General features: G+C 36.7%; 1 protein-coding gene across 2 annotated transcripts in view; it reads left to right on the top strand.

Moving 5' to 3' along the window:
- XPO4 (exportin 4) overlaps positions 1-23165 on the top strand; it is a 130538-nt gene that overhangs the window by 22422 nt on the left and 84951 nt on the right. The window contains exons 2-4 of one of the 2 annotated variants that reach the window (XM_036743680.1): positions 7886-7991; positions 12900-13056; positions 13164-13305. In XM_036743680.1, coding sequence (XP_036599575.1) covers positions 13211-13305 — 95 coding nt within the window. In that variant the 5' untranslated portion in view covers positions 7886-7991; positions 12900-13056; positions 13164-13210. The remainder of the gene's footprint in view (positions 1-7885; positions 7992-12899; positions 13057-13163; positions 13306-23165) is intronic. The other variant, XM_036743679.1, reaches the window with a different exon arrangement.

The following is a 23165-nucleotide window of genomic DNA, read 5'->3' as shown; positions in this document are numbered from 1 at the left end:
CTCCTTTTATTTACATCTTTAAAGTACAATCTTCTAGTGGAAAGAATGCCAAGTTAGGACACCTGGATTCAAATCCCAACTCAAAGCATTTTGTAGTTCTATTTCAAAGGGCAAGTAGTTTAGCTTCTCAGAGCCTCTCATTCTTCACCTGTAAAAATTGTCTGACATGTTGTAAGGAAAATGTTTTGCAAACTACAAAGCCCTATATATAAATATGAGTAGCTATTATTAGTGGGGCCACTTGATCAAAGGGTCGACTGGTTTTGTACTCCTATATTGGCAGATTACTTTCCAAAAAGACCATGCCAATTCACAGATCCATCCATAGTGTAATAGTGTGCCTATTTTCTCACATACCTGGAACATTGAATTTTATTCTTTCTAACTAATAAGTTGTTTGATTTCCTGATGTGGACCAGGTTGATTTTTTTTTTAATAGCTTCATGCTAATTGCTAATCTTATATTGACTTCTATTTTATTTAATTTGAGCACTTAGTCTTCTCTTGTCCCTGACTATCCCTATAAGTACATTCTTTTGTAAGCCTCTTAATTTTCTCTTTTGAAAAATAAGACATTGTCATGTTCTGTTAACAGTATAGAAATTCTGGATAGGTATGATTTTTAATTTTTTTGGTAGTATTTAGTAATTTTTTTTGTTATTGCTTAGTTCACTCCTTTTAAAATTCTTAATTTGAGGAGAGCCACCTTTTTTATGTTGTTTAAATGTGTAAGATTTCTTGAGAGAGAGGTTTGTTTTCTCTGTAGTGGGGCATATATAATAGAATAGCTTTAAGACAAAATGGGAAGATCTCTTCACATTCTTTTTTTTAAATGAAATTTTTTTTCAGGCACTAGAAATACACCTTCTCTCTTCCATGCGCTTTTCCTTCCAGTTGAGAAAGTAAAAAAAAAAAGTTACAAATGTGTAAGCAAGCAAAACAAATTTACACATTGGCCATGTCTAAAAAGAAGAGAGAGTGTGTGTGTGTGAGTGTGAGAGAGAGACGGAGACAGAGAGAGAGAGAGAGAGAGAGATTGATTCAGAACTCTTTTTAGTCTTTTACTTCTGGAGGATGGGTAGCATATTTCGTCATTAATTCTCTGAAATTGTGGTTGGTCATTACACTGATCAGAGTCCCCAAATCTTTCAAATTTATTTGACCTTACCATATTGTTATCATTGTATAAATTGTTCTCTTAGTTTTGTTTACTTCATTCTGCATCAATTAATACATGTCTTCCCAGGTTTCTCTAAAACTATCTCCTTCATAATTTCTTACAGCACAAATAGTATTCCATCACATTATAAATGATAACTTGTTCAGCTGCTCCCCAATTAATGGACATATCTAAGATGCCCATTCTTTGACACTTCAAAAAGAGCTGTAAATATTTTTGTATATCCTTAGAGTTTGTTTTGCTTAGGACTAATCCCTCCCTTAATCTGTGATTCCCCTTCGTTCACTCCTTTCCTTCCTATTTCCCTATTGAATGAAATTTATTTCTGTATCTCCTGTGCTGCTGCCCCTCCCCTCCCTCCTTTGACCACTGTGAGAGTAAGGATCAAGTGGCAGCCACCCCACACCCCTTGTTTGTATAGATTTCTTATCTACCCTCATAATGTGAAATAATTTCCCCCAACTTTTCTTTCTCTCCTCCCTCCCCAATTCCTCTTTGCTTTTCATTCCATTCTTCTTTTAAGACTATCGGGATATAACCATTCCTAAACCTTTCATCTGATCGGTGACTTTGTGACTCTTGATGATGGAGTTCAAAGGGGATATGTGTCATCTCCCCGTATTTTGAATATAAGCATTTTATTCTTGTGTAGTCCCTTATGATCATTTGTGGTTGCTTTTTTGTGTTTTTCTTAATTTCTGAATTTAAACTTGAATTTCTTTGCAGTTCTGTCTTTTCATTAGAAATGCTTAGAAATCCTCTTTCATTAAAGTTCCATTTTTTCCCCTATAGGATTATAAATTATACTTGGTTTTACTGGGTAAATTTTTCTTGACTCTAAGCCTGTGTGCTTTGCCTTCTGCTTCTTTAGAATGGTGGCTGCTAAACCATGTGTTATCCTGACTGTGGCTTTACGCTGACTGTGGTTCCTCGGTTCTTGAATTCTTTCTTTCTGGCTGTTTGCAATATTTTTATTTGACCTGGAAGCTCTGAATTTTGGTTCCTGAGAGTTTTCATTTTAGAATTTCTTTGAGGATGTGACAAGTGGATTCCTTCTTTTTCTACTCTGGTTCTTACAGTATGATGTCTAAGCTCTTCTTTTTGGTCCTGGCTTTCATGTAGTCCAATGGTATTTAAATTCTTTCTCCCTGATCTATTTTCCAGGTCAAATGTTTTTGCTATAAGATACCTTATATTTTCCTCTATTTTTCAGACTTTTGATTTAATTTTAACATTTCTTGTTGCATGAAGTCATTGACTTTTGTTTGGTCCATTTTATTTTTAAGGGAGTTTGTTGCTTGTGTAAGTTTTTGTACCTTTTTTTTGTCTTAAGCTATTAATTTTAAAGCTTTTGTTTCACCTATTCTAGGAATTCTAGTTGAATTCCCCTGCACTAGTGGCTGTCTCATCTTCTTCACATCTTGACCCCATGGCAAACCAATTCAACTGTACACTGTCCTCTCTTGAATCCCTGGCCCCCTTATCATGTCACTGAACACTACCAGTCAAGCCTCAGCCTTAGATCACTCCCACTACTCTGTTGTCTTCACTCCTAAACAAACTTAAGTTGCACAATTTCAACTGGGCCCTCCCTGCTGCTAGGCAATCCTACTATACCTCCCATATTTCACTATCCCAGTCTCTATGGAAGCTCTTCCAAACCTTTTCATCCTTCCTCAAGGCCCCCCCGGGGGGGTGGGGGAGAACTTTGCCATGTATTTTACAAAAGAAAATTGTGGCCATTCACCTTGAACTCCCTCTTCTCTTCCTCATCTCCTATCATTCAGGTGCATCCCTGTCACTGTAATAATTTTTTATGGTGGAATTCTTTTTTTGTTTTCTCATTTTTCCAACCTATTCCTGACTTCAGACTTTGTTAGGGCTGGGCTCTGCATACTTCTGGAAGGAAGGTTTAGATTGATCCTGCTTGCTGCTTTCTTAGGGTATTAAGTAACGTAATATTTCAGGATCTCAGGGACAGCTCAGGCAGACCTGGTATCTGCAAGCTTTCAGTGCTACCATGGTGGTCCAATCCAGTGCAAAGTCATCCCTACTCCAGTCTGTTCCTTTGCCAGTTTCTGATGTTCGTTTGGATCTGAGCAACAGTCAACTGCTGCAAAACTCAACCCCATCAGCCAGCTGGAAAGCTCTATAATGGTTCAGATTGATAGATCTGTAGCTTCCTTTTTGTCTGGAATTCCTAACCTGATTATTCCTCTGAAGGCTTTAGACTTGGTTGGAAACGAACTGAGACCTCCCTCTGTTCATGGAGTCAGAGCCACAGTGCTGCTGTTATTTCTCAGCTTGCTTCTCTGGGCTATTTGGTCATAGCCTATGCTGCCTTGTCCCAGAACTGTGCCGGTATTGTCCTCAGTCCTTCAATCTGTGACCCAGAACTGGGTAGTGGGTGACAAAACTACCAGTTGGCACCTATTTGTACACTTTACATGAAGTTAAAGTGTGTGCCCTGATAAATGAGGTACCATAGGTCTGGTAGCTTGCTGAACCTCTATTGTTCTTCCTCCTTCACAGTATTTTATTTAAAATAGTAATTACTTTAGGCATCTGGTTTTCTGAAGAATTCATTTGGTACTATGTACAACTGAAATAATGTGCCAAACTCCAGGGAATTAGAGACTAAAGAATATATATAGTAGAGGACAGTTTCATGCTGGTTTGTTTTCCTCTTTTAAAAAGAATTGGATTTAACTTTTAATGAACAAAAGTCTATTTTTCCTTCTTCTTCCCTCTCCCTCCCCATTTGATAAGAAAAACAAAATCTTTGTAACACATCAGCTGTGTCCAGAAATGCTTGTCTTAATTATGCATGCTTAGCGAAGTTCTTAAAGTGTTTCAGTGTTACTTGTCTTTACAACATTGTTAAATTGTTCTCCTGATTGCGCGAAGTGCGCTCTAATAATAACAATAACAATTTTACAAATAGAGACATCTCATTTGATCTCACAACATGCAAAGTAGGTGCTATTATTATCCCTATTTTACAGAAGAACCTGAGGCGCAGAGACCTTTAGTGACTTGCCTATGGTTACATGAAGGCAGGATAGGAATTCTGATCTTCCTGATGTCAAATTCAGGACTCTGTGTACTACATCATACAAGTCTTTCCAGGTCTTTTCTGAAACTCTCCCTTATGCAAGAGTGTACATGTTTGAGGAATGTATGTAGAGGTGAGGAACATATGTAGAGTACTGCACACACAGGGAACCATACGTGCCTGATTATATGTGGTGGGGCACACACATGAGAACACTGGTGGTGAGGGCACATCTGTGGGAAGAACAACTCTTTGGCAGCTGTATTATTTCTGTTATCTTGTGATGATGTCATCATACTGCTTTTGCTAGGCCTGCTTCCTGTTTTGTTTACTGGATTGTATTTCCCTGGTCTTGTCATTGCTAGATGTGGTTCCACTGGGCACATGGTTACAGTTTCACTGTGCTTCCAGCTACCATCTTGCACTAGAGTTTTGTTCAGATAGAGAGGTGCTCAAGTGCTGAGACGCCTCTTCTCCAAAAAACTAAGTGTAGGCTGTGCCATATCTCTTTTGTCTTAGTGGCTTAGGCTTCAGCTCTTTTTAAGAAGGTAGGCCCTGTACACATTTAATATCAAATTAAGGAAAACATTAGCCATCTTTCTTCCTGTGAGGAGAGGGAGATTTTTCAGTTCCCAGAATCTTGGCACAGGAAATTGTTGGGGGTTTTTTCCCCCAAAGGAGTCCTCAGCTCCAGAAGCCATGGTCTTGGAGAATACTTGCTAATCAACTGGCTAAGAAGTGCCCACAGAGGTTTAATCCATTTCTGAATCTCTAATGTCTGGGGATGAATATCAGTCCATTGATTTAAGGGTAGAGATTCCTTGTAATTTGAGTTAATTCCTGATTGCCAGTTTGGACTGCTTCAACATCCTTTCAAAAGGCTGCCTTTCAGCAAGCTACCTATTTAGGGCTGTTTGAGTCTCAGGAGACACAAGATTTTCTCTACTTTTCCCCAAAGTTCTTAGAGTCTCCCATTCAAATGAAAGGAAGCTGGGGAAGGCAAGGCCAGATTAGCCATCAGTCACCCCCACAATCCTTTGTTCTCTAAGAAGTCAGAGAAGTAGGAAGGACAAGAGGAGGCATACTGGAGGTCATAAGTCCAAAAGTAGTAATCCAGGAAATGCAGACATGTCTGTGCTGAGCCCCTTCCATTAATGGAGGGACACACATGCTTCTTCCCTCCAATCAGAGGATAGTGATGAGGTGTGAGTAGCAAGGCTGATTTGCTCTTTTGGGGTGGTGATAAACTTCCTAGGGCATAGTGGAAAAGTCGGAGAAATCCCAAAGTAGTGCAGCCAGGTGGGAAATATGAGAATTTTTCCTACATAATCATGATTACATATACACAACATGTCAACAGGAGAGATAAAGAAGCTTGTTGGGATTGAAAGCAAAGTATAATTCCCTAGGGAGTTAGAAAAGTGTTTGTGAATATTAGCGAATTCACCTTATCTATGATGATTGAAGATTCTAATAGCGTGTGGAGCAATTGGTAACTTGTAATCAGAGTAATTTGTTTTACTTTAGAATACTCTTTCAATAGAGTAGCTTGTTATTGCCCTTCGACTAATTTGATTTATTGAGTTAGACTTAAATTCAGTCATTTAGAGAATTTTAGAGTGCTTATCTTGATATCTTTTTAATATATAAGTGCTTTTCAGACTTAATAGTTTTCTGCTTATGGAAATTATAATTTCTTCCTTGTTGAAATTCTAAAATTTTTAGCCATTTTAGACTTTTAATACAAATTATAAAGAATGATAGAGGCCGCTAGGTGGCACAGTGGATAGAGCACTGGACTTGGAATCAGGAAGACTCATCTTCATGAATTTAAATCTGACCTCAGACACTTAAGTGACCCTGGTCAAGTCATTTAACCCTGTTTGCCTCAGTTCATTATCTGTAAAATAAGCTAGCTGGAGAAGGAATTGGCAAGCCACTCCACTATCTTTGCCAAGAAAACCTCATAATGGGGTCACTAAGAGTCAGACACTACTGAAACAACTGAACAGCAACAACAAAGAATAATAGATTTTCTTTTTTGATTTTGCTAATTGAAGGAAAGAGGGAAGAAAAATTTTGATCTAGTTTTCACTTATTTACTGGTAGTTTTGAGATACTGATGTAAACGCCTTAACATCCTTTGCAATATTGCTTTAATATCTTAATTTGGTTATTAGTATTCTTGTTTATCTATTTTAGACTGTTAGCTCCTAGGAAGAAGGAATGCGTTGTTATATAGTTCTGCATAGTAGTATGCATCAGGTTGTCACACAGAATATACTTACTTAGACATGTTTTGATTATGAAGATGATGCTGAGAGAGACTGGAGATAATGTAGAAATTATTTAATCCTCATAATCTAGAGTTGACACACGTTAGACTCATTTGATTTAATACTAAGTACAATGTTATGACTAAAGATTTCTCTTTGTTGTTTCATATGGATGGGGGGAACAGCGTGTCACTAACATAGAAATAATGTGTAAAATGTGCTTAATGGGTTTACATTGGAACTTTTTTGTAAATAGAAAATATCTATGGTATATTGCTGGTAAAGCTTGCTTTTATTTTTGCTCTTGTTTGGTACCTGAATTTTAAAAGAAGAAGCCCTAGAGGGTGCTCTATCACTGTAAATTATAGCAGAAGTTGGCTTTAGTCTGATGTTTAGCTTAAGATCCTTAGATCCAAGTTAGCGTCTTTCATTTCATTAACTAGAATTGAATGGGTGAGTACTTAGATATTAAGTAATCTATTCCCTCAAGAATAGTAGCTGGTTTATAAAAATGTTTTAAAATTTTTTGCATTTGTTTTAAAATGTCTCAATTTAAGGATGTGTTCTGTGTTTCGTCCTTCAGATGGTTTGAGCCTACTAAAATTATATTCTTTCTTAACATTCCTGTTAGAATAATGAAAGTTTCATTGTTCCCCTTCATCTTTTTTTCTCTCCTTTTAGGGAATTTCTGCTGTTTTATTTGGTGGGGCTTAACTTAGAGAAACCAATTTTTTTCCTCAGTAATTTTCACATTTGGCCAAAGCCTAATTAAAGCATATTGTGGGAATAAATGTATCAAGGAGATGCTCTTAAGAAGAATTCAGTCTCACATAAATTTTTTGAGGCAAATTTTGCAAATCTATTTAGAGATGGTGACTTTATTACGATAGTCTGAATTTTTGACTGATTAATTCCTTACCCTGGGTAAGCATTCAGTAAATGCCAACATTTAATTGTATCCCTAATGTTACTCCATGGTTACTTGATTTGATGATCTTAGAAGTATCTATTGTTAGAATTATCTGATAAAACCCTTTTTTATCTAAAATTTGTTACATGAAATTAATATTTGTGTTCTTTAAAGTTATTTGTTATTATTCTTGCTCAGGTTGACAATTCATCCTATAATAATATAATGGAATAAAAGTCATTTCCCAGCAAAAGTAATTTGTTGCTGATATTGGTAGAAAATGCCAGCAATATTCAAATGAACATTACTAGCATTTTTTTTTTGCCATTGTTGTGAAACTTTTCTTTAATAATGTGAAGTTGAGGCAGTATGGTAATTCATGGAATATTCTAAGAAACAATATGTACAAACTTAAAAATTAGACATATCTAAGTAGGGTGTTTTGTTTTTTGTTTTAAATTAAGGCACCACCTTCTATGGTCAATAATGAACAACGCCAGCATGCAGAACATATATTCTTATCATTTAGGAAATCAAAATCACCTTTTGCGGTTTGCAAGCATATCCTGGGTAAGTGTTAATTTTTTCATTTTTGTTGCATAATCTTATTAGTATAATTGCTAAAATCTTTTGAGATTATTGCTGTACAGACAGCTTAATTTAAAGAGATACTTATTTGAAATACTAGAGCTTTTACATTAGTTATGCTAAAGTGAATTTTATAAGATATTCCTCAGGGCAAAAAAGAAAACTTTGCTATTTTCAATTATTAATTTTATCTGTTTAAATTATACTTTAAAGTGAAAGACCTATTTTTAAAAGCCAGAACATGAGAATTTGAGTTTACTTTTTAAAAACATTGATATGTTCATCCTCTCAGTTATTGAGTTCTTTTCAAATATGTGATATCAACTCTCAAAGGAAAAGTGACAGGCAGTCCCATATAATAGATCTTGGAGTCAGGCTGACCTGGATTCAAGTCCTTCCTTGGACACATGCTGGCCCTGTGACCCTGAGCCCCTTTCAACTCTAACTCTGTGATCTCTCATACTAAATCATTTAAATTCTCTGTGTCCCAGGCAACTCTTTAAATGCTGTAAATTGCAGAATTGTTGCCAGATCTGCTTGAGCAGGGGGCATTTCCTCACCTGTAATTGGCTTCCCACATGGATAGAATCATTGACCCCAAGGTGCAGGGAAAAACTCTCAAAGGAAAAATTCTGTATTAAGTGTCCAGTCCACTTTTTAAATGTGACTCAAAAATGAATGGATATCATGTGAGACAGAAACACATGTTCATATTTTGGAATGATTATTTTAAAAATAAAAATCACCTTGTGTTTTAAGACAATTTATTTTTAAGACCTCTATGGAAGTTTCTTCTCAGAGAAAATACATTGATACAACATTTATATTGAAAGTCTTGTATATCGAATCTCAAAATTATAAGACTGCCTCTTTCAGTGATGGTGTTTACTACTAAGAGCTACAGTGAAGCTCTGTTCCCTTTTAATTTGTTTTTATCTTGACTTTGCTTTTGATCAGTTAGCCTCCTTTTATTTGACAGTCCAGAGTTTTATTTGTTGATTATTAAGTCACATAGGAAGTAAATTTTAAGATGAACTGCTGATTTTTATTCCAGTGCCCTTAGTTTTATTTATTAACTAGAAATCTCATTTTGTTGTTCCTTTATACAATGACTAAGAGTTATATGCTCGATACATTTATTTCTTTCTATAAATAGTTGTGTAAATCATACAACTACCTTCTCTACTTTGAGATCACAATTTCTTTTAAAAGAAAAGAACACTTTTGCATGGTCTGTATTTTTAGCACCAAAAGTGTTAAGGGTGGGTCAATTAACTCGCTCCTGAGTAGACAGGTCCGTTTGCTGACAAGCCAGTTTTTAACAACTAGAAATTTTTATATTTTTAAATGGGTAATTTTGTACCCTGGAGTGGTATAGATCTGATATGACAAACTGGCTCTGACACAAGTATATTTCCCATTTCTAATATACCTAGAGAATTTAAAAGAAATAAAACCTCAAGGTAAGCCAATTAAAAAGAATTCTCCTTCCCTTTCCACCTAGTGCCATGCAGTAGGTTAGCATTGTTAGATTTCAGAAAATCACTGTGGTTAAAAATAATGACTCTAGGGTCCATCTACATTTGTTCTGAGAACTGGTTATTTTATTTGTGTCTTTTTTGCTGGATGTACACAGTTAGGCTTTCCTGTGGCAGTTCAGGTGATTAGTAGTTTATTCTAGATGGTAAATAGAAAAATTTCCAGTGTATCTAAGTTTCACTTTTATGAAATAGTATTAACTTTGTTGCTGTTCGAGTTTATTTAAGAATGTATTTTTGACATGGGATAAATTTTTGAAGGGGTAGAAGTGCCAATTCCAACTATTCTGTGGAATAATTTTGAATTTTGGAATGTTAAAGTTGCAGATATTACTTTTGAGTGCATGTATTACCAATAACATCATTAATATACTGTAGATCTTTCTGTTACATTCATGTTTACATCTGAACACCACAGACTGTCTTTTACTCAGTTGCCACCAGCAAAGAAGGGTAATTCCTCTAAGAAGACTTCTCATTCAGGTGGCAGTCAATCACAGGCCAGGATTTTCACATTCTTATTCAGGAAATTAATTTCATTTCGTGGGCATCACTTAGGGAATTTATTTTAAAACTAACGGAGGAAAAAAAGTACTTTACCCTTCCATCTTATATGACTTAAATTTCTTCTTTCTTAGTTTCAGCTTAAATTTTGTGTATTTCCCATTTTTCTTCATTTCTTTCTCTAGCTCTTAAGTTTATATTTATCTTCTTTCCTCTTTTCTATGTTTGTGTTTATTTTGGTAGGAAGGAACCTTCAGGCATAATTACTTAGTCTCATGACACTTTAGTGCCTTTTGGCTAAGCAGTGCTAAAGTGTTCTCAGAAAACCCCATGACTTTTAATTTTATTGTTAGGAAATATTCAGATGACTGAAAGGATTTTTTTTCTCTAGGTGCTAATTTTGTGGCAATCCTGTGTTCATATTCTAGGGAACGCCGTTTCTTTTTTACCTTGAAGTAGCAAAAAATAAAAAAGGCAATTATAATGATAAAAGCTTGGGTTTCAGAATTTTGGAAAATATTTTCTTAATAGTACATCTGAGAATTGGCACATCATTTGTGAAATTCTTTTAGTGGATCACTTTTTACCTAAGATTATTTCTTTGCTTTTGGTCAAGTCAGTATACAGGTTGTCCCCGAAGTCTTAGTATATTTTAAGCTCTTAAAGTTTGTCTTGAAATCTCACATTATATTCTGAAGGGTTCTTTACTATTCCACTTACTAAATTATTCATAATCATGTAGAGAGGGCTTGAGGAATGAAGGAACAATTACTTTATTGGCTAAAGTGCCAATCTTTTGAACCTCTTCTATTGAATTGAAAGCTTCCTCTGTTATTTAGGGAGAATGAATAATTTTCCTTTAGTGTTACACTCTTTATGGCTGTGTACACTTTCAGAAAAATTAGTAAGAGACAAACTTTGGTTTATAGGATTCTTCAAAAGAGATAATTTCATTTTGGCCAGAAGTAAATGTAATCCTTTAAAATGACTTGAAAGCAGTTGGATACCTTTTTTTTTTTTTTGCAAGTAGCTAGCTCAGAATTCTCTGAAGACCCCAAAGTTCCAAAATATCCTTGTACCAGTTGTCAAAAGTATTGGTTGTATAGCCATAGCTGCATTACTTATGGGATCTCTTGCTAATTAATTTTCTGTGCAAAAGATGGTTTGTAAAAGTTTATCTTAGTACTTTGGAAAGTTGTCCAAGCAGAATTGTTTTGTTAAAAATTTTGGTTTTGATTTTCCTTATAGTTCCCAGGGGTCATAATTCTGTGGGTCCAGGAGTTTGGAAATCTTTGTATCATCTGGTATAGTGTGTTCAAGGAATATGAATGATCACAGTTGTGCTTTGTAGCCTAAGTAAGCCACCTGTAAACCTATTAAATAATAAGGGAAAAGTCTGTCAACTTACTAGGCATTTTCAAATACCAGTTTAGGCTATTTAGAGGCTAGGTAGAGCATTTTATATTTCATGAAAATCCAAACATTTATTTGGGTCTTACTCACATGCAGTTTTTTTTTTGGAAGAGGATCAGTATTAACTGAGAAGATACAGTGTTTGTTTGTTTACTCCAATGGCAGAAGTTAACATTTCTTTGGTTATGGTGGCTATGTTGTGGTAGAGGAAATAAGTGTATGTTGTCTTACCATGAGTAATGGGTAGTGAGAAGTTATTTAAGTTATGTTTGTGAGGAAGCTCCATATTTCTCCTTACATGCAGTAGATGATTTGTAGCTTTTAACTGCCTTCAGCCCACTGTGCATTGAGCCTTTACTTCTTCTATCAGATCTTTACCAGAGTCCTATATTAATTTCTAAGAACTGTCTCTTTTTTTCCTTTGAGAGTATTCAGGGATTTATGAATTGTGATTTCTGCCAGGATTAGAATTTACACTAAGGCTACATTTAATAAGTCAAACTTTTAAAAATAAGACCAGAATTTCTCTTTATTTTTTTCTTCATGTGGCTTCACAGTACCCAGTGTAGGAGACTAAAGAGATAGGTAGTTGTTCATTAATGGTTAACCTTCTTCCCAGATTTCCATACCTAATCTTTGCCAAGACCATTTGTAAGATTTTAGTAACAAGCAGAGTTTGAGTAGGGGAAAATCATTGATATCAGCCTTTCAGTGCTTATGTGTATCTTTAGGATACTTTGACACATTCTTTAAGGTACCAATTTTATGCTACAGTTTGTTTTTAATTGTTTAAAAGATACTACTGTTCAAATGTCTTGGCAAGTTATCTGGAATCTGCTATATGGTTTATGTAGCAATTATATTCATTCCCTCAGATTTCTGCACATTTTTTGGCTGTGGATTGTTTCTTCCTTTTTGAAATGACATTTGAACTATTTATCAGAGCTGATTGGTACCTGGATCACAGAGACTCTGATTCCTGTTGACACTTCATTTTTTTCCCTGTGATCCAATTCTCAGTGCAGATACCAAAACTTGGTAGATAAGGTTGAATTCCTTCAAAGTGTAGGATGGGGATTTTTACTCAGTTTGATCAATAGAGCAATCAGAAAATTTGAAGAACTTCTCACCTTGTGTAAAGAGTGAATTTTGTTTTTATTTTCTGGGAAAAATAACCTAAACTTAATTTTGTACTTTTTTTTGAGTTTCCTGTTAGAGATGGGTCATCTTGCTGAAAGAAAAGCTGTATCATTTGTAAGCATAGATCTTTTAACAGCATGGCTCATCATGAATAGGAATACTCAAAATCTGTTTTTTTGTTTAAATATCTTCAGATTCAGTATACTGTTTATACCTGGTGAGAATATCTTAGGAAAATTTCTGATTGCTTTATTTTTTTATTTTTATTTTTTTTTAAAGCTGTGTTATTTTTTAGTTCTTCATGCTTTGGAAGTAACAGTTGAAGAGAGGTGAGGAAAGTTTGTGAAAATTGTGATCGTGATTAGCTGCCACCTGCCTGAGGTGTCTTCTGAGAGGAACTAACCTCTTTGTGGTGCTAGAGCAAGGTCACGGGAAAAAAAAAAAAGAAACAGGTAATCATTTTATTCCTTGTCTGAAAAGTTCTGTTTTTGAATTAAGAAATGCACATTGTGGAAGTTCATAACAAGTGTCTGAAGAAATTTTTTTATTTTCCTAACAGAAACTAGTAAAGTGGACTATGTCCTTTTTCAAGCTGCCACAGCGATAATGGAAGCAGTTGTTCGAGAATGGATTCTTTTAGAAAAAGGTAGCATCGAGTCACTGCGAACATTCCTTTTAACCTATGTCTTACAAAGGCCTAAGTAAGTACATAGAAGAAATGCCAGTAAAATGCCTCTTGCAATTTTACATGCCTTTGATAGTGTCTTTTTTGTTTAAAATATTAATTATTATATCCCATGTAAAAATTGTAAGATTCCTGAAGGCAAGAACTTTTTTGATTTTTGTCTCTGTGGCCCCAGGGTCTTGGGTGTTGTAGATGTTTGTTGAATTGAAGACCTTTAAATCCTTTCGAATATTAAAGGAGGTGATGTATATGTGTGATGTGCTTTGCAAACCTTAAATTACTTGTTGTTATTATTGGGTTAACTGGTAGTTGAATTTTTTTTTCATTTTTTAAAAAATTTATTTACTTATTTAACATATTTAGTTTTCAGCATTGTTTTTCACAAGAGTTTGAATTACAAATTTTCTCCCCATTTCTACACTCCCCCCCACTCCAAGATGGCGTATATTCTGGTTGCCCTGTTCCCCAGTCAGCGCTCCCCTCTGTCACCCCACTCCCCTCCCATCCCCTTTTCCCTTCCTTTCTTGTAGGGCAAGATAAATTTCTACGCCCCATTGTCTGTGTATTTTATTTTCTAGTTGCATGCAAAAATATTTTTGTTTGTTTTTGAACATCTGTTTTTAAAACTTTGAGTTCCAAATTCTCTCCCCTCTTCCCTTCCCACCCACCCTCCCTAAGAAGTCAAGCAATTCAACATAGGCCACATGCATATCATTATGTATAACCCTTCCACAATACTCATGTTGTGACAGACTAACTATATTTTGCTCCTTCCCATCCCCCTTGATTGAATTTTCTCCCTTGACCCTGTCCCCTTTCGAAAGTGTTTGTTTTTGACTACCTCCACCCCCATCAGCCCTCCCCTCCATCATCCCCCCCATTTATTTTTATCTTCTTCCCTCTTCTTTCCTGTGGGGTAAGATTCCCAATTGGGTATGTATGGCATTCCCTCCTTCGGCCAAATCTGATGACAGCCATGTTCACTCGTTCCCTCCTCATCCGCCCTCTCCCCTCCACCCACAGAACTGCTTCCTCTTGCCACCTTTATGCGAGATTATCCACCCCATTCTATCTCTCCTTATCTCCCTCTCTCAGTGTGTTCCTCTCTCATCCCTTAATTTGATTTTATGTCTTTTAGATATCTTCCCTTCATCTTCAACTCACCCTGTGTCCTCCCCCCCCCTCTCTCTACACACACACACACACACACACACACACACACACACACACACACACATATATATATATATGTATATATATATATATACACACACACACACACATACATACACACACATTCACCCATATATATACATAAACATATATGTAATCATATTCCCTTCAGCTACCCTAATACTGAGGTCTCATGAATCTTACTTGTCATCTTTCCATGTAGGAATGTCAACAAAACAGTTCACCTTTAGTAAGTCCCTTGCAATTTCTTTTTCTTGTTCTTTTTCTTGATTACCTTTTCATGCTTCTCTTGATTCTTGTGTTTGAAAGTCAAATTTTCTATTCAGTTCTGGTCTTTTCACTGAGAAAGCTTGAAAGTCCTCTATTTTATTGAAAGTCCATATTTTTCCTTGGAGCATGATACTCAGTTTTGCTGGGTAGGTGATTCTAGGTTTTAATCCCAGCTCCATTGACCTCCGGAATATCATATTCCAAGCCCTTCGATCTCTTAATGTAGAGGCTGCCAGGTCTTGGGTTATTCTGATTGTGTTTCCACAATACTCAAATTGTTTCTTTCTGGCTGCTTGCACTATTTTCTCCTTGATCTGGGAGCTCTGGAATTTGGTGACAATATTCCTAGGAGATTTCTTTTTGGGATCTATTTGAGGAGGCGATTGATGGATTCTTTCAATTTCTATTTTGCCCTGTGGCTCTAGAATATCAGGGCAGTTCTCCTTGATAATTTCTTGCAAGATGATATCTAGGCTCTTTTTTTGATCATGGCTTTCAGGTAGTCCAATTATTTTTAAATCCTCTCTCCTGAATCTATTTGCCAGGTCAGTGGTTTTTCCAAGGAGATATTTCACATTGTCTTCCATTTTTTTCATTCCTTTGGTTCTGTTTTATAATATCTTGATTTCTCATAAAGTCACTAGCTTCCACTTGCTCCAATCTAATTTTTAAAGTAGTATTTTCTTCAGTGGTCTTTTGGACCTCCTTTTCCATTTGGCTAATTCTGCCTTTCAAGGCATTCTTCTCCTCATTGGCTTTTTGGAGCTCTTTTGCCATTTGAGTTAGTCTGTTTTTTAAGGTGTTGTTTTCTTCAGTGTATTTTTCAGTATTTTTTTGGGTCTCCTTTAGCAAGTCATTGACTTGTTTTTCATGGTTTTCTCTCATGCTTCTCATTTCTCTTCCCAATTTTTCCTCTACTTCTCTAACTTGCTTTTCCAACTCCTTTTTGAGCTCTTCCATGGCCTGGGACCAGTTCATGTTTTTCTTGGAGGCTCTTGGTGTAGGCTCTTGCACTTTATTGACTTCTTTAGGCTGTATGTTTTGGTCCTCTTTGTCAGCAAAGAAAGAATGCAAAGTCTGAGACTGAATCTCGGTGCGTTTTCTCTGGCCATATTCCCAGCCAACTAACTTGACCTTTGAGTTTTTCAGTGGGGTATGGCTGCTTGTAGACTACAGAGTTCTATGTTCCACGTTTGGGGGGGAGGTGCCAGCTCTGCCACACCAGCACTGCTCCTTCCCCAAGAACCCCCAACCCGGACTGGGCTTAGATCTTCAGCAGGCTGTGCACTCCTGCTCTGATCCGCCACTTAATTCCTCCCACCAGGTGGGCCTGGAGCTGGAAGCAACAACAGCTGTAGCTGCCCCACCTCCGCTGCCCCTGGGGCTGGAAGCCAAACCATGAACTCCTTCCACTCCCGCAGCTTTTCCCACTAACCTTCTCAGCAATCTTTGGTGTTTGTGGGTTGAGAAGTCTAGTAGCTGCTGCAGCTCACTGATTCAGGGCGCTAGGGCATGCTCTGCCCGGTTGCTGGTCTTGTTGGTCCACGCCGCTCAGGCTGGGCTCTGCTCCACTCCGTTCCCGGCTCCCAGCTCCGTGTGGCATAGACCTCACCCAGAGACCATCCGGGCTGTCCTGAGCTGGAGCCCTGCTTCCCTCTGCTGTTCTGTGGGTTCTGCCGTTCTAGAATTGGTTCAGATCCATTTTTTATAGGTTTTTGGAGGGACTCGGTACGGAGCTCACGCTAGTCCCTGCTTACCAGCTGCCATCTTGGCTCCGCCCCCCCTCCCCCCCCATAGTTGAATTTTAAAAAATTTTTTTAAATTTCATTTTGGAAAAGTGGCTTTTAAAATGTTCAAAATTTTAAAAGCCAACTGTTTGAAGGAAAGCAAACTAAGAACAGTTTTATTTTTTAGAAATCCAACAAAATACTAAATAGGCTTCATGAATAACTTGATAAACATTTTATGCTATTTTTGTAGGTAGAAACCTGTCGAATGTTAATCTATAAAATAAAAAGGGAAATTGCCATGTAAATTAGTAAAAAGTTGTCATTTCCATTAAACAAGCATTCTCTATGCTGGCATTTCCTATGCTCCGTATTTCACAGAACTCTGTTATTCATGTGATTTAAATAGGTAGGGAGTCTATGAGAGAAAGAATATTAAATGTGAAATTTTGTATGTATCAAAAATGCATTATGTGAAGCAATTCTTGGGAAATTAAAAAAGGTGTAATTTCTTCCTTTTTATCCCAAATTTTCATATCCCTACATTGAACCTTCAGTTATTGCAGATTCCCCTGGACCTGGATTTATGGATTCCATCAGTATATTAAAAACTCATAAACATTCTGTGGCCATATTAATTATACTGATGTGAACCACAGTAGTGAGAGGGACCTCAGAGGCCAGTCTCACTCAGAACTGAACAGGAGTCCCCTCTATAGTATACCTTACAAATTGTTGCCTAGCTTTTGCTTTTAAAAGCTCCAGGGAGAGGGGATCAGCTGCCTCCTGAGGCATCCCATTCTCTAGTTGTTATGGCAGCGTTCTGTACCTCAAGTCTAAATTTACTTCTTTACGGTTTTTATCCATTGCTTCTTGTTTTGCCATCTGGGTCCAAGAAGATCAGGTCTGTTTGCTCTTCCTTCTCCTTGAAGTGACCTATCATATCTTCCCACTCAAATCTTCTCCCCTCTAGGCTAACCATCTCTTGTTTTTTCTACCATTCGTATGGCAGTAACTCAAGATTCTTCACATTGATGTTTGCTCTCCTGGACAAAATGTTCTTCCTAAAATATGGTATCCAGAACTGAACACAGTACTTCTGATGAGGTCTGGTAAGGGAGGAAAGTACAGTGAAACTATAATTTCCTTATACCTGGGTGCCAATTCCTCTCACATTGTCTAAGTCTCTTATCACCTTTCATTTATTCCTTTCTTTTTTTCACATTCTCAATGTGATGGGCACCCTCTTAGTTTCCAGTTCTTTACCACCTGAGAGAATGTGTTTCAATCAGTGAAAATCCACTACTGGTTCTGGAAAAGCACCTATGTGACCTTGCTAGTTTAAAGCAAAGTGGTGGATATACTGATAATGATTCACTGTCATTTATTTCTGCTACAAAATACTGTTGACTTCATGGAGCTTTAGTTTTCTGTAGCACTCAGATCTTTTTCAAACAAATTGTTGTCTAGATGCTTCCTCTATCTCTTAAATTTGAATTGATTTTTTTGCTTGTTGAGTATTTTTATTTTTCCCCAGTTACATGTAAAACAGTTTTTAACATTCATTTTAAAAATTTTGAGTTCCAAATTCTCTCTTCCTCCCCCACCACCTCCCTCATTGAGAAGGCAAGTGATTCGATATAGGTCATACATGTGTAGTCATGCAAAATATTTCCATAAAAGTCATGTTGTGAAAGAAAACATAGGAACCCCCCCTCCCAAAAAAAACCCTCAAAAAAAATAAGGAAAGCAGAAAACAAGAAAATATGGTTCAGTCTGTATTCAGACACCATTAGTTTTTTCCCTGGGGATGGATAGCATTTTTCATCATAAGTCCTTCAGAGTTTTCGTGGATCATTGTATTGCTGAAATAGCTTAGTCATTCACAGCTGATCATTTTAAATATTGCGGTTACTCTGTACGCTACATTTCACGTTGCATCAGCTCATGTAAGTCCAGAATTTTCTGAGAGCATCCTGCTCATTTCTTATAGCACAACAGTATTCCATCATAATCACATACCACAATTTGTTCATTCACCACAATTGATGGGTATCCCCTCAATTTCCAATTCTTTGCTGCTAGAAAAGAGCTGCTATAAATATTTTTGTACATATAGGTCCTTTTCCTTTTCGTTTTTTATCTCTTTGGCGATATAGACCTGGTAGTGGTGTCACTAGGTCAAAGCCCTTTGTGTATAGTTCCAAATTGCTCTATAGAATGGGTTGAATCAATTCACAACTCCATCAGCAGTGCATTAATGTTTCATTTTTCACACATCGCTTCCAACATCTGTCATTTTCCTTTTCTGTCCTATTAGCCAATCTAATGGGTATGATGTAGTACCTCAGAATGGTTCTAATTTGCCTTTCTCCAATCAATTGTGAGTTAGAACATTTTTTCATATGGCTATAGATAGCTTTGAATACTTCATCTGGAAACTGTTCATATCTTTTGATCATTTATCAGTTTTTGCAAATTTGACTCAATTTTCTATGTGTTTGAGAAACGAGGCTTTTAGCAGAGAAACTTGCTTCAAAAATTTTTTCCCAGTGTTACTATTGCTAACTGTATTCCCCTCCATCCTATCTCTTCCCCCCCACCCCCATTTATTGTATTCTCTCTATATTCTTTCACTGTGTCCCTCCTTAAAAGTGTTTTGCTTCTGACTACCCCCTCTTCTAAACTACCCTTCTCTTATCCTCTTCCCCTCCTACTTTCCTGTAGGGAAATACCCAATTGCATGTGTATATTATTCCCTTTTTGAGCCAGTTCTGATGAGAGTAAGGTTCACTCACTCTTCCTCATCTCTTCTCTCTTCCCTTCAACTGTAAAAACCTTTTCTTGCCTCTTTCATGTGAGATAATTTAGCTCATTCTACCTCTCTTTCCCCTTCTCCCAGGACATTCCTCTTTCACCCCTTAATTGTATTTTTTTAGGTATCATCTCTTCATATATTTGAATTGATTTTTAACCCAATTCTAAAACTATTTATCTAAATTTCATGTTATTAGATTTAAACCTTAGTGTTTTAACCTGTCAAAATCTTTTTGAATCCTTGCCATCATCTAATGTGTTAGCTGTTTTTTCAAATTTTGTGCCATCTTCAAATTTAATAAAAATTCCATAGAAATAGTGATTGAATAAAGATCCGGGTCACTAATAACAATGCTAAACAACAACACTATAAACTTTCTGTTTGACATCAAACTCATAGTAACCATTCTTTGAATGTAACTCTTCAGCCAGTTCTGAATCCTTTCAATTGTAGCTAATCTCTCTTTCTTAGTCAAGTAAAGTATGATGTACTTTGTCACATGCTTTTTAAAAATATAGTGTTTCCTGATTTATCATTCTAATGACCCCTAGAGGAGATGAGGTTAATCTGGTACAACATTCTGTTTTCCTTAAGTTTTATTGATGCCCCACTTTTTTCCTACAGTATAGTCTTTTTTTTAGTATCCCCCTCCACCCATTGAAACCTTGTCTTAAAACAAATTCTTAAAAACCAGCTTACAAAATGACCACATTTGGTATTACATTTAACTCTGATAAATGTAGTATGACCTATTCTTGATAAATCCATGCTGACTTGTTGTGATCACCAGTTCCTTTCTAGTCCTTCACTGACTAACCATTAATATGTTCTAGAATTTTGATCATAATCAAGATCACTGGCCTGTAGTTTGTATGTGCCACTCTGTTCTCTTTTTTGAATTAGAATATTTGCCTTTCTCTACCTTTCTAGTTTTCCATGATTTTTCAGAGAGCATTTTCAATGACTCAGCAATCATACCTTTCACTTCTTTCAGTACCCTATTTCAACTGGCCCTGGTGATTATGATCTAAACATATTCCTTCTGAGCCACTTGGTGCTTTTATTACTATTTACCCATCTTAGGTTTCAGTTTCTAATTAGCCATTTTTTGTTGATTCTTTCCAGTCCAAAGTTCATTTTTCTCAGCAGCAAAAAAAGGCAAATTGAGAGTTAGACAGCTCTGCCTCCCCTTTTCATGTAGTACCTAGTTCCATCTGTCTAGAGCAGTGGTCTTCTCTCTTTAATCCTTGTCTTTTCCTCATTATGAGTCTTCCTCGTAAAACATTTGTTATCATTAGCTTTCCCTGACAGCCTTAATTCATCCTGGGTCTTAATACAACTACTTTAACAAGAATGTGCCATGCTTTTGTATTTATTCTCTGTTTACAGCCTTTGCTTCCATTTTCTATGCTCCAAAAATAATTTCGATTACATTAATGTACCATCTTTAACATGTGAATATCTTATTGCTAATTTTCCAGCAATTCAGCATACAGTTTGAATTGTTCTTGTTTTGGCAATGTCTTTGTATTGATACATTTCTTTCAACACTCATACCCTTGTTCCTCTGATAACAAGATATAGGGAAAAATCACTGGATTTGACTCAGAATAGCTGGATTCTGTCACCCATTGCCCGTGACCTTATGTATTTTAGTTATTCTCTGGTCCTTGATTTCCTGATCTGTGAAATTAAGGACTTGGACTAGACGCTTTAAATTTCCTTCCATTTCTGAATTCTGAGAGCTTGTGGTTTGTAGGACGGTTGATTTGGTTCTGTGATCACAAACTCTAGAAATAGTTTTAAGTTATAGCATAAAGTGACATTAATTTGACCATGTTGGAAATGATTTCAAAATGCTCTCCTTAACACAAAGACTTTAATTAGCCATGCTGATTATAGTAATACAATAAGCTTTATTTCATTATGCTTATAGTAATCTGTGATTTTTGTTGGTGGTCCCTTCTCACAGAAAACTTTCCCTCTGCCCTCCAACACTGCACACACAGTTACCAACTACTGTTACTTAGTAAGTGGTTTTTCAGAGAGCTATTATTCTATGGCCAAAAAACTAATCACCCTTCTGCCAATTTAGTAGTGAACCTTTATGGCCTAATCAAGCCTATTCTAGATGATAGTTGTACAGTCTGACGTGAGGCCTGTACTGGAAGATTTCCCAGGACCTATCAGAGAGCTCGTGCTTTCCTATCACAGGCTTCAAGGACTTGGAGTTTACTTTCTTTTTTTTTTTTTCTTTTTTTTGAGTTTAAATCATTATTTATTTAATATTTTTAGTTTTCAGCATTAATTTTCACAAGAGTTTGAATTACAAAATTTCTCCCCATTTCTACCTCCCCCCCACCCCAAGATGGCATATATTCTGATTGCCCCGTTCCCCAGTCAACTCTACCTTCTGTCACCCCACTCCTCCCCATCCTCTTTTCCCTTACTTTCTTGTAGGGCAATATAGATTTCTATGCCCCATTGCCTGTATGTCTTATTTCCTGGTTGCATGCAAAAACTTTTTTTGAATATGTTCTTTTAAAACTTTGAGTTCCAAATTCTCTCCCCTTTTCCCTCCCCACCCACCCTCCCTAAGAAGGCAAGCAATTCAACATAGGCCGCATGTGTATCTTTATGCAAAACCCTTCCATAATACTCATGTTGTGAAAGACTAAATATATTTTGCTCCTTCCTATCCTATCCCTCTTTATCCATTTTTCTCCCTTGACCCTGTCCCTTTTCAAAAGTGTTTGCTTTTGATTACCTCCTCCCCCTATCTGCCCTCCCTTCTGTTGTCCTCCCTTTTTTATCTCCTTCCTCCTCCTTTCCTGTGGGGTAAGATACCCAATTGAGTGTGTATGTTATTCCTGCCTCAGGTCAAATCTGATGAGAGCAAGATTCACTCATTCCCTCTCATCTGCCCCCTCTTCCCTCCCAGCAGAACTGCTTTTTCTTGCTTCTTTTATGCGAGATAATTTACCCCATTCTGTCTTTCCCTTTCTCCCTCTCTCAATATATTCCTCTCTCATCCCTTAATTTGATTTTTTTTTTTTAGATGTTATCCCTTCATTTTCAACTCATCCTGTGCGCTCTGTCTATGTTTGTGTGTGTGTGTGTTTATTCCTTCAGCTACCCTAATACTGAGGTCTCATGAATCATACACATCATCTTTCCATGTAGGAATGTAAACAAAACAGTTCAACTTTAGTAAGTCCCTTGAAATTTCTTTTTCTTGTTCTTTTTCTTGATTACCTTTTCATGCTTCACTTGATTCTTGTGTTTGAAAGTCAAATTTTCTATTCAGCTCTGGTCTTTTCACTGAGAAAGCTTGAAGGTCCTCTATTTTATTGAAAATCCGTATTTTGCTTTGGAGCATGATACTCATTTTTGCTAGGTGGGTGATTCTTGGTTTTTGTGTTTTTTTTTGTTTTTTTTTTTTTTTTGCTTTTTGGCAGGGCAATTGGGGTTAAGTGACTTGCCCAAGGTCACACAGCTAGTACATGTGTCAAGTGTCTGAGGCCGGATTTGAACCCAGGTCCTCCTGACTCTAGGGCCGGTGCTCTACTGACTGCGCCACCTAGCTGCCCCCGATTCTTGGTTTTAATCCTAGCTTCATTGACCTCCAGAATATCATATTCCAATCCCTTAATGTAGAAGCTGCTAGATCTTGTGTTATTCTGATTGTATTACCACAATACTCGAATTGCTTCTTTCTGACTTCTTGCAGTATTTTCTTCTTGATCTGGGAGCTCTGGAATTTGGTGACAATATTCCTAGGATTCCTTTGGAATCTTTTTCAGGAGGCGATCAGTGGAATCTTTCAATTTCTATTTTACCCTCTGGCTCTAGAATATCAGGGCAGTT

The sequence above is a fragment of the Trichosurus vulpecula genome, chromosome 2 (assembly GCF_011100635.1).
Source record: "Trichosurus vulpecula isolate mTriVul1 chromosome 2, mTriVul1.pri, whole genome shotgun sequence".
In the NCBI taxonomy this organism is placed as follows: Eukaryota; Metazoa; Chordata; class Mammalia; order Diprotodontia; family Phalangeridae; genus Trichosurus; species Trichosurus vulpecula.
This window is presented reverse-complemented; position numbering and strand designations above follow the sequence as displayed.